This window comes from Gorilla gorilla, chromosome 9 (genome assembly GCF_029281585.2).
Source record: "Gorilla gorilla gorilla isolate KB3781 chromosome 9, NHGRI_mGorGor1-v2.1_pri, whole genome shotgun sequence".
Lineage (NCBI taxonomy): Eukaryota > Metazoa > Chordata > Mammalia > Primates > Hominidae > Gorilla > Gorilla gorilla.
The window spans coordinates 34,022,546-34,035,049 of NC_073233.2; the positions used below are offsets into that span (position 1 = coordinate 34,022,546).

General features: G+C 39.9%; 1 protein-coding gene and 1 long non-coding RNA gene across 9 annotated transcripts in view; one reads left to right on the top strand and one right to left on the bottom strand.

Moving 5' to 3' along the window:
• Positions 1-12,504, top strand: part of LOC109028916 (uncharacterized) — a 176,651-nt gene that overhangs the window by 163,307 nt on the left and 840 nt on the right. For both annotated transcript variants that reach the window (XR_002007924.4, XR_002007923.4), the window contains exon 6: positions 11,110-11,673. This is a non-coding gene — a long non-coding RNA (uncharacterized lncRNA). The remainder of the gene's footprint in view (positions 1-11,109; positions 11,674-12,504) is intronic.
• BDNF (brain derived neurotrophic factor) overlaps positions 1-12,504 on the bottom strand; it is a 69,585-nt gene that overhangs the window by 11,662 nt on the left and 45,419 nt on the right. The window contains exon 1 of one of the 7 annotated variants that reach the window (XM_055356247.2): positions 9,594-11,114. The exons of the other annotated variants lie outside the window; for them this stretch is intronic. Coding sequence (XP_055212222.1) covers positions 9,594-9,818 — 225 coding nt within the window. The 5' untranslated portion in view covers positions 9,819-11,114. Of the gene's footprint in view, positions 1-9,593; positions 11,115-12,504 lie in introns of those variants that run through there. 7 annotated transcript variants of the gene reach the window in all.

The following is a 12,504-nucleotide window of genomic DNA, read 5'->3' on the forward strand; positions in this document are numbered from 1 at the left end:
GGGAATAAAGGAATGCATTGTCAAGAAGGTTGCAAAGGGCCAGGTGCAGTGGCTCACATATGTAATCCCAACACTTTGGGAGGCCAAGGTGGGAGGATCACTAGAGCCCAGGAAATCGAGATCAACCTGGGCAACACAGTGAGACCATGTCTCTACAAAAACTTAAAAATTAGGTGTAGTGGTGCACACCTGTAGTATCAGCTACTTGGGAGGCTGAGGTGGGAGGATTACTTGAGTCTAAGAAGTTGAGGCTACAGTGAGCAATTGATCATGCCACTGAACTCCAGCCTGGGTGACAGAGACACTATTGCCCTAGGAAAGCAACTGTTTTGCTGTAATCAATGAAGGCTCCTGATAGCCAGAGCCACCCAGAATTCACAGTCACATCGAACCTTGCCCTCATCTTCTGCTTCCTTGTCACAGAGCAACACTGCCCCAATAGCACACATCTCCAGTCTATAACAAAGAAGTCTTAGCATCAAGCATACTCAAGCCACTTGGATAGCAAATGAGGTCATCTGAAAATACTTTTAAAGGTTATTTTTTTAAAAAACAGTTTTTGTTTACAGGACCCAAATGGCAGTTGACATTCCCTGTAAAAGTTTAACCTCTTCAATTAGAATTCTGTTTTCTTTAGAATTTCAGGTGGGATCTGTTACAATTCACTGAAGTTTAGATTTAACAATGTTCTATCTACTATGTTATTGAAACCATATAATATTTACCAAATTCCCATACATGGTAGACAGTGACATTAATTAAGAAGATAATTTCCAATTTGTTCCATGAAGTTTCAGTGACCCACTCTGTAATAAAGAACCTGGAAAGGGAGGTTCCAAGATGGCCAAATAGGAACAGCTCCAGTCTACAGCCCCCAGTGTGAGTGACACAGAAGACGGGTGATTTCTGCATTTCCAACTGAGGTACCGGGTTCATCTCACTGGGGCTTGTCAGACAGTGGGTACAACCCACGGAGCATGAGCCAAAGCAGGGTGGGGCATCACCTCACCCAGGAAGTGCAAGGGGTTGGGGAATTCCCTTTCCTAGACAAGGGAAGCCATGACTGATGGTACCTGGAAAATCAGGACACTCCCCACCCTAATACTGTGCTTTTCCAATGGTCTTAGCAAACGGCACACCAGATTATGTCCCAGGCCTGCCTCAGAGGGTCCCATGCCCACGGAGCCTGGCTCACTGCTAGCACAGCAGTCTGAGATCGAACTGCAAGGCAGCAGTGAGGCTGGGGGAGGGGTGTCCACCATTGCTGAGACTTGAGTAGGTAAACAAAGCAGCCAGGAAGCTCGAAATGGGTGGAGCCCACCGCAGCTCAAGGAGGCCTGCCTGCCTCTGTAGACTCCACCTCTGGGGGCAGGGCACAGCTGAACAAAAGACAGCAGAAACTTCTGCAGACTTAAATGTCCCTGTCTGACAGCTTTGAAGAGAGTAGGGGTCCTCCCAGCATGGAGTATGATATCTGAGAATGGACAGTCTGCCTCTTCAAGTGGGTTCCTGACCCCTAAGTAGCCTAACTGGGAGGCACCTCCCAGTAGGTGCTGACTGACACCTCATACAGCCAGGTGCCCCTCTGAGACGAAGCTTCCAGAGGAACAATCAGGCAGCAACATTTGCCATTCTGCAATATTTGCTGTTCTGCAGCCTCTGCTGGTGATACCCAAGCAAACAGTGTCTGGAGTGGACCTCCAGCAAACTCCATCAGACCTGCAGCTGAGGATCCTGACTGTTAGAAGGAAAACTAACAAAGAGAAAGAACATCCACACCAAAACCCCATCTGTACGTCGCCATCGTCAAAGACCAAAGGTAGATAAAACCACAAAGATGGGGAGAAACCAGAGCAGAAAAGCTGAAAATTCTAAAAATCAGAGCACGTCTTCTCCTCCAAAGGAATGCAGCTCCTCGCCAGCAATGGAACAAAGCTGGACAGAGAATGACTTTCACAAGTTGAGAGAAGAAGGCTTCAGATGATCAGTAATGAACAAACTCCTCCGAGCTAAAGGAGGATGTTTGAACCCATCACAAAGAAGCTAAAAACCTTGAAAAAACATTAGACGAATGGCTAACTAGAATAAACAGCATAGAGAAGACCTTAAATGACCTGATGGAGCTGAAAACCATGGCACGAGAACTACGTGACACATGCACAAGCTTCAGTAGCTGATTCAATCAAGTGGAAGAAAGGGATTGAAGCTGAATGAAATGAAGCAAGAAGAGAAGTTTGGAGAAAAAAGAGTAAAAAGAAATGAACAAAGCCTCCAAGAAATATGGGACTATGTGAAAAGACCAAATCTACATCTGATTGGTGTACCTGAAAGTGATGGGGAGAATGGAACCAAGTTGGAAAACACTCTGCAGGATATTATCCAGGAGAACTTCCCCAATCTAGTGAGGCAGGCCAGCATTCAAATTCAGGAAATACAGAGAATGCCGCAAAGATACTCCTCAAGAAGAGTAACTCCAAGACACATAATTGTCAGATTCACCAAAGTTGAAATGAAGGAAAAAACGTTAAGTGCAGTGAGAGAGAAAGGGCAGGTTACCCACAAAGGGAAGCCCATCAGACTAACAGCATCTTTCAGCAGAAACTCTACAAGCCAGAAGAGAGTGGGGGCCAATATTCAACATTCTTAAAGAAAAGAATTTTCAACCCAGAGTTTCATATCCAACCAAACTAAGCTTCATAAGTGAAGGAGAAATAAAATCCTTTACAGACAAGCAAATGCTGAGAGATTTTGTCACCACCAGGCCTGCCTTACAAGAGCTCCTGAAGGAAGCACTAAACATGGAAAGGAACAACCAGTACCAGCCACTGCAAACACGTGCCAAATTGTAAAGACCATCAAGGCTAGGAAGAAACTGCATCAACTAACGAGCAAAATAAAAAGCTAACATCATAATGACAGGATCAAATTCACACATAACAATATTAACCTTAAATGTAAATGAGCTAAATGCTCCAGTTAAAAGACATGGACTGGCAAATTGGATAAAGAGTCAAGACCCATCAGTGTGCTGTATTCAGGAGACCCATCTCACGTGCAGAGACACAAATAGGCTCAAAATAAAGGGATGGAGGAAGATCTACCAAGCAAATGGAAAGCAAAAAAAAGCAGGAGTTGCAATCCTAGTCTCTGATAAAACAGACTTTAAACCAACAAAGATCAGAAGAGACAAAGAAGGCCATTACATAATGATAAAGGGATCAATTCAACAAGAAGAGCTAACTATCCTAAAAATATATGCACCTAATACAGGAGCACCCAGATTCACAAAACAAGTCCTTAGAGACCTACAAAGAGACTTAGACTCCCACACAATAATAATGGGAGACTTTATCACCCCACTGTCAACATTAGACAGATCAACAAGACAGAAAGTTAACAAAGATATCCAGAAATTGAACTCAGCTCTGCACCAAGCAAACCTAATAGACATCTACAGAACTCTCCACTCCAAATCAGCAGAATATACATTCTTCTTGGCACCACATCACACTTATTCCAAAAATTGACTACATAGTTGGAAGTAAAGCACTCCTCAGCAAATGTAAAAGAACAGAAATTATAACAAACTGCCTCTCAGACTACAGTGCATTCAAACTAGAACTCAGGATTAAGAAACTCACTCAAAACCACTCAACTACATGGAAACTGAACAACCTGCTCCTGAATGACTACTGGGTACATAATGAAATGAAGGCAGAAATAAAGATGTTCTTTGAAACCAATGAGAACAAAGACACAACATACCAGAATCTCTGGGACACATTTAAAGCAGTGTGTAGAGGGAAATTCATAGCACTAAATGCCCACAAGAGAAAGCAGGAAAGATCTAAAATTGACACCCTAACATCACAATTTAGAGAAGCAAGAGCAAACACATTCAAAAGCTAGCAGAAGACAAGAAATAACTAAGATCAGAGCAGAACTGAAGGAGATAGAGACAGAAAAAACCCTTCAAAAAATCAATGAACCTAGGAGCTGGTTTTTTAAAAAGATCAACAAAATTGACAGATCACTAGCAAGACTAATAAAGAAGAAAAGAGAGAAGAATCAAATAGATGCAATAAAAGATGATAAAGGGGATATCACCACCAATCTCACAGAAATACAAACTACCATCAGAGAACACTATAAACACTTCTATGCAAATAAACTAGAAAACCTAAAAGAAATGGATAAATTCCTGGACACATACACCCTCCCAGGACTAAACCAGGTAGAAGTTGAATCTCCTAATAGACCAATAACAGACTCTGAAATTGAGGCAATAATTAATAGCCTACCAACCAAAAAAATCCATCAGGACCAGATGGATTCACAGCTGAATTCTACCAGAGGTATAAAGAGGAGCTGGTACCATTCTGAAACTATTCTAATCAATAGAAAAAGAGGGAATCCTCCCTAACTCATTTTATGAGGCCAGCATCATCCTGATACCACAGCCTGACAGAGACACAACAAAAAAAGAGAATTTCAGGCCAATATCCCTGATGAAGATCGATGGAAAAATCCTCAGTAAAATACTGGCAAACCAAATCCAGCAGCACATCAAAAAGCTTATCTACCATGATCAAGTTGGCTTCATCCCTGGGATGCAAGGCTGGTTCAACATATGCAAATCAATAAATGTAATCCATCATATAAACAGAATCAAAGACAAAAACCACGATTATCTCAATAGATGCAGAAAAGGCCTTTGACAAAATTCAACAGCCTTTGTGCTAAAAACTCTCAATAAACTAGGTATTGATGGGACATATCTCAAAATAATAAGAGCTATTCATGACAAACTCACAGCCAATGTCACACTGAATGGGCAAAAGCTGGAAGCATTCCCTTTGAAAACTGGCACAAAACAAGGATGTCCTCTGTCACCACTCCTATTCAACACAGTATTGGACGTTCTAGCCAGGGCAATCAGGCAATAGAAGGAAATAAAGGGTATTCAAATACGAAGAGAGGAAGTCAAATTGTCTCTGTTTGCAGATGACATGATTGTATCTTTAGAAAACCCCATCATTTCAGCCCAAAATCTCCTTAAGCTGATAAGCAACTTCAGCAAAGTCTCGGGATACAAAATCAATGTGCAAAAATCACAAGCATTCCTATACACCAATAACAGACAAACAGAGAGCCAAATCAGAGAGCCAAATCCCATTCACAATTGCTTCAAAGAGAATAAAATACTTAGGAATCCAACTTACAAGGGATGTGGAAGACCTCTTCAAGGAGAACTACAAACCACTGCTCAAGGAAATAAAAGAGGACGCAAACAAATGGAAGAACATTCCATTCTCATGGGTAGGAAGAATCAGTATCATGAAAATGGCCATACTGCTCAAGGTAATTTATAGATTCAATGCCATCCCCATCAAGCTACCAATGACTTTCTCCACAGAATTGGAAAAAAACTGCTTTAAAGTTCATATGGAACCAAAAAAGAGCCCGCATTGCCAAGACAATCCTAAACCAAAAGAACAAAGCTGGAGGCATCACGCTACCTGACTTCAAACTATATTACAAGGCTACAGTAACCAAAACAGCATGGTACTGTTACCAAAACAGAGATATAGACCAATGGAACAGAACAGAGCGCTCAGAAACAATACCACACATCTACAACCATCTGATCTTTGACAAACCTGACAAAAACAAGAAATGGGGAAAGGATTCTCTATTTAATAAATGGTGCTGGGAAAACTGGCTAGCCATATGTAGAAAGCTGAAACTGGATCCCTTCCTTACACCTTATACAAAAATTAATTCGAGATGAATTAAAGACTTACATGTTAGACCTAAAACCATAAAAACCCTAGAAGAAAACCTAGGCAATACCATTCAGGACATAGGCATGGACAAGGACTTCATGACTAAAACACCAAAAGCAATGGCAACAAAAGCCAAAATTGACAAATGGGATCTAATTAAACTAAAGAGCTTCTGCACAGCAAAAGAAACTAACATCAGAGTGAATAGGAAACCTACAGAATGGGAGAAAATTTTTACAATCTACCCATCTGACAAAGGGCTAATATCCAGAATCTAAAAGAACTTAAACAAATTTACAAGAAAAAATCAAATGACCCCATCAAAAAGTGGGTGAAGGATATGAACAGACACTTCTCAAAAGAAGACATTTATGTAGCCAAAAGACACATGAAAAAATGCTCATCATCACTGGCCATCAGAGAAATGCAAATCAAAACCACAATGAGATACCATCTCACACCAGTTAGAATGGCGATCATTAAAGTCCGGAAACAACAGGTGCTGGAAAGGATGTGGAGAAATAGGAACACTTTTACACTGTTGATGGGACTGTAAACTAGTTCAACCATTGTGGAAGACAGTGTGGCAATTCCTCTAGGATCTAGAACTAGAAATACCATTTGAGCCAGCCATCCCATTACTGGGTATATACCCAGAGGATTATAAATCATGCTACTATAAAGACACATGCACACGTATGTTTATTGTGGCACTATTCACAATAGCAAATACTTGGAGCCAACCAAATGTCCATCAGTGAGCAAGGACATCATTCTGAGCAAACTATCGCAAGCACAGAAAACCAAACACCGCATGTTCTCACTCATAGGTGGGAACTGAACAATGAGAACACTTGGACACAGGGTGGGGAACATCACACACTGGGACCTGTCATGGGGTAGGGGTAGGGGGGAGGGATAGCATTAGGAGATATACCTAATGTAAATGACGAGTTAATGGGTGCAGCACACCAACATGGCACATGTATACATATGTAACAAACCTGCAGGTTGTGCACATGTACCCTAGAACTTAAAGTATAATTAAAAAAAAAAAAAGAACCTGGAGAAATTATCAAGTAAGCATCATATTTAATGAATTTAACTATGGTGAAATCATGTGGGAAAAATTTTTCTGTACAGGGATGATGACTCTGGAAATGGTGCAGAGAGAGACAGAAAAACAAATGTCACTATAACACAGGTATTTAAATTGTATTTAAATACACAGACTTCTGAATTTATAGAAAATTTTCAAGTATGAAATTGATTTCATGCAACCTAAAGTCTCAAACTTCAAATAATTTTTTGAGTGTTAAATTTATAAATTGTGTATTAATGCAATTCAAATTTATTCCTAAAAATATTTTAGCTAAAGGAGAAACTCCTGGGGCCTGAGATTAGAGTTTTAGGAAATGTACATATGGGATAAACTTACACAGGCTGAAATTAAGTGAAACCTTACTTCTCAATGTTGAGATGGATTAGCCATTTTAACATAAAGTAGAAACTTCTAAGAAATGCAGAATCTCAACTTCCCCACCCTCATTCCACCTACCCCACCCACTCAATCAGATCCTGCATTTCAATTAGATTTATTTAGTGCAATAACTTTTTTACTTATCAAAGTTGAGAAGCACTAGACTAAATGATAAAGAGAAAAGAGGCTGCTTAGGATAAGGAAATAAAAGGTTGAAGTTAACAAGTATTATGATACCTTCTTAGCGTGTCATACGGTTACCTGTCATCTTTCCTCTTTGGTTCAACTTGTTTTATGGGGACATTTATGTGGGAAAATATCTTTGCTTTTGTAATTTATGTGGGAAAATATCTTTGCTTTTGTGTTTTTACTTAAGTAAAATCTGGGCTCCTTTTATGTCAACTAGCTTTTCCACTATTGTTATTATGATAGAAAGTACAGGCTACTTATAAACATGATTAGTTCAATGAGAACTTTTAGAATATTGCTGACCTAAATCTGGACATCTACACAATCATTAATTCTTACCAAAATGCTACAAGGCAATATAAGCATAATTAGCCTCCCTGATCCCTGAACATAGCCTAATATCACTCACTCAATCAGAATCATACTGGAAACGATATGACCAACTATGGCAGGTAGTAGATGTCCAGTCACACTAGTATTGCTTTTAGCCAGATGTCTCTGGTCCTTGTGAGTTCCTTTGGTCCTTAATGGTGAAATAGCAACAGAGGGAACCAACTCACTCACTCAAGGCAGATTTCTTATTTCTAGACTTGTCCTGAAACCAACAGATCCAGCTCTCTCCTACCAAATACCATGAAATTTAAACAAACGAAACTCGCAAAATAATACAGCAGCAGCAGCAACAACAATGAAATATTAAAATAGTAAATATAAGTATCAAACATCAAAACCCCCTCTCCAACCAAAATCTCTCTTCTTCAATAAAGTTCCCAGGAGGTAACCCAGTTTCTAGGTTGGTGTCCAATATTTGGGATCATTTGATTCAAGACTGAAGTACTTAAAATGGCTTTTAAAAAAGGAAAAAAGGTTAGATTTCCAGAGAAAAGTGTAACATTTTTTAAGTTGAACATTATGAGGGATTTGATGGGGGCAGCTTTGCAAGTAGAACTGGAGACTGGTCCACTGTTTAGGCTTTTTACGAAAGACTGCAAAGGTTGTTTGTTTCCAAACACCAAGAAGTCACCAAGTTCACCAGTCCAAATGCAAATGACTCACACTAGGAACCCTAATAGTGCTGCTGTTAAGTCATTTGCAAATGGGTGGGGCTGAGATGACACAGAGCCCTATTTTCCCAGGTGGCATCTTAAGTATGGTCGATTCTACCTTCAGCCCCACATTTAAAAGTACAGTGTAAACACAGCTAAGGGACCGCCTCCTTCAAATTACACACAAGGCACACCTACTAATAGGAGATGTTGTGAAAGCCAGCTGGGGCTTTGTCTTTCAAGTCCCTGCATCCAAGAATAAGCATGCTGTGTACAAAAAAAAAAAAAAAAAAGCAAGGGTGATGCAACTGCATTCATTGTCCCTAAAGGGAGAATATGCAATAATTCTCAGATCCAAGGATAAAGGGAATCCCCCTTTAAGACAAGATGTTGGCATTATGTGGGGATTGGGAACATGCCAGAACAATCACACATTTTTACAAAAGAGAGAAAGAGAAAAAAAGTTAAGACCCATTTGTCTTATTTCAGTCTCTTTCTTCAGAATTGACGACTTTAATCAACAGGTAGGTCACTTTCAGAGTATTGCTGGACACCTTGACTTTCTGCCATGAAATGCTATGGGAATTCTGATAGTTGAGAGCCAACACCCCACTAGACACCAGTGCTGCATAACCACACTTTAAATAGACCCTAGAGCTGTGATGACAGCATGCCCTTCCCAGTTTTTCCACAGACGGTGCTCCTGAAATTTTCCATACTCAGTGTATTCTTGTGGTTAATAAGTTATCTGAGCAATTTCCATTATAGAAAGAGTATCTGTACATAATTAAACCCATCTTAGGACCAAACTGCCGGGCTTCAATGTCATTAATTCAGAAGGGCTAAAATGAAAATGAGATGAATAATTCTCACCTGATGAAGGGACTGCACTAGATTAGATCCTATCCTCTGAAATACATAGAGCATTAAATTTAAAAAAACAAGAGAGGTGAAAACAGGTGATGGAAGAAACTGGAAAGGTAAGTTGCCTCTAGAGACCAAAGAATAACACTCCTTTTCAAACTATTATCAAGAAATCTTGGGGGAAAGATAAAATTAGCAAGAGAAGGCTATTAGCTCTCTGTTACTCACCTTTATGAAACCATTTTCAGGGATCAGTTTGTTAAATTCCACTGAAACGTGGAGGTACACAGCACAACCCTTCTTCTGGGATGCACAGTCATGCCATACAGAAGCCTGTGGGTAGACGCCAAAACATGTGTGGACCTGCAACCCTTTCTGTAGAAACTCAGCATTCTGAGTAGTAACAAGGATTAACCTTGTGCACTCATGGAGAAAACTGGTGGCTCTACACATCCAGTTGTCCTTCAGGACACTTTTGCATCCCACTCTATAATTTCTTTTAATTACTTAACTGTAAAGCACAGGAAAGTGCTCATTACTTGTAGCTTAATGCAGGAGGAAATATAATTGAATATGTTCTCCTAGCCACTGCTCTACCCCAGCTCCCAGCTCTTCTGAAGTGTCACTGTTCATTTCAACAGCACGAGTAAGGCAGTTTCCAGGCCCTGTGCATAATGAGCCATGTGGACCCTATTCAAGAAACTGGCTGTACTCCAGAACTACTATAAAATATAAGGAAAATATTAACATCTTAGATGACAAAAGATCCATATGGCTGGCCAGAAAATATCTGCATCATTTAAGCCATTAGAATGCACCTATATGGAAACATTCAATTTGGCGGTACTGTGAACAACAGGACTGTGAAAACATCTGTTTATCTCCACCCATTTTCACTAAACACTGATTCCTATAGAAGACATGCAAACTCAAATACCAACATATTTCATCTAAGCATAGGACAGGGACTCCATTTTTACATAGTTGCTGTAATAAATACAATACAATATTTGTTGGTGATAGGATTTTGGAAGATGCTCTGGGCAGCTGGAAAAATAAGTAAAATGTTTCTCTTTGTATTAAACTTGATAAAAAATAATAGCTAACATTTATTAATGGTGAGGTAAATAATTTGATTATCCACCATTTATAGCTGAGGAAACTGAGGCCCAGAGAGTTTCGGTGGATTCCCTAAGATCACACACCCATTATGTGGTGGAGGGGGAACATGAACCAGTGCTGGCTTGCTATGCCTCTTTCCATATGGGGTCAGACATAGATGTGGTGTCTTATAATGTGAGGGAGGTCTACTTGGCAGAAATATCCTGCAGACCCTATATGCCAGTTTCTTATTTATTTAAACAAAGCCCCATGTGAGCATTTCTGATAAGCAGTTTGTTTACACACTAATCCCACAGAGGTTAAATATAACCCTAATGTTTCTTTGTTGCTACTCTGTTTCCAGTATTGAATTATTACCACAAGGTACCAACCATATATGCATACTTAATAGGGTATTTTGTCAAAACTATGCATGAAGGTCATTTGTTTGAGATGTCAGAACATTTTCCCGTGAGAAGATATCATTGGGCATTGAAACAGAACCACATGCTTTTCAGACCAGCAACCGTGACTACCAAATACTCCTCTGTCAACTCTATTTGAGTAAGAATGCTTTCAATTAAGGCCTAAGTGTCAAAATGCCTTTAAAAAAATCGTGGTGACACAAACTCTTTCTTTTTAGCACCCAACAGAATCCCTTCAAAGCCTGGTGGTCTGACACCCTATGCTACGTGACTCGTGACCCATCCATTTGTCATGTTCTTCAGGAATGTGGCTAAGGGGCTGAGATGTGACTTGAAAAGAAAGGTAGAACAAGATCATCTCAAATTTATTATCAAGGAATAGTTCAGACAACGACTTCAGACCACAGAGACAGCAGAACAGATGGTCCGGCATGGATAGAGCATCAGACACTCACAGACTGTGCCAACAAGAGCCATCGAGTCAAAACAGCCAAAGGAAGGAGGGTCATGGAATGGGTTCTCTCACACCAAACTGATGCCCAGAGGCCCTCGGCATGCATAACAAAGGCAACCAGACCCACAAGCCATACTGAGTGGATAGAAAACCTATACCTAAGCTGACATCCCAAATGTGTGTGGCAAGTTAGATGATGATGGCACAAAAGACAGAACACCTTGCTTCTGGCCATTGTCAGCTCTTGGAAGAGAGCACACTTTTAGAGGAGCAGCTGCAAGGAGCCTGAGAACAAAACTGGAAATGTCTGTTATGAAAGCCTTCACAGGTATTATTAACAAAAGAAAATGTGTATTTGTCAATGGTGTTTCAGCTAGATTTTGGCAGTCCATTCTTATGCCCAGGAATGACCTCTTGTGTAGACTGGATACAGTCATCAATGCAACTGTCCAGGTGCAACTCTTCTATAAAGGGGAAGAGGAGTGACTTTCCCCTGTACAGTGGCCCTGTCAAAATTCTATAAAAAATATTGTCCATTTAAATTAAATAACCACTGTGCCCGGCTCCATTTACCACACTTTTCTATGCAGTGGAACTGAAGGGGATTTTTTTTTTTTTGCTGTCCTCAGAGAAAAATAAGACTAAGAATCAACCTTTCTAATGAGAATGGTAAGGAGTTATGTGGGGATGACCTGGAATATATGCTGCTCAAATGGTGGAGATGTTATCTAGGCCGTAAATCATGGCATTTCTATATGATCCCCTATTTGCCTAATGCAGGAAACCACTTGGCAACTTTAAGGAAAAAGTCTAGCAATGTTGCATCATAGTTCAATGTTTATATTGTACTTGGATAGTTTAAATTTATCTTATAAAGTACTATTTAATTACAAATGTTGAATAAGTGTAAAATCATTCCTCAAAAAAGCATCCCTTGAGTATGAAAGTTCCAAGCTTAGCAAGACATCCCTGTGATTTGGGATACATCTCTTGAACTCAGTCCTGAAAATAATGTTAATAGCTGAGAAAAGAGCATTGAAAGCCTTATACACAGTGTGTTGTAGTGAAACAATTTTCTTTTTGGTTCTAAAAAACACTGTTGTGCTCTTTAGATCCAGCATGGCTAGTTAGGTGAATAATGAATGCATGTTCAACTTTC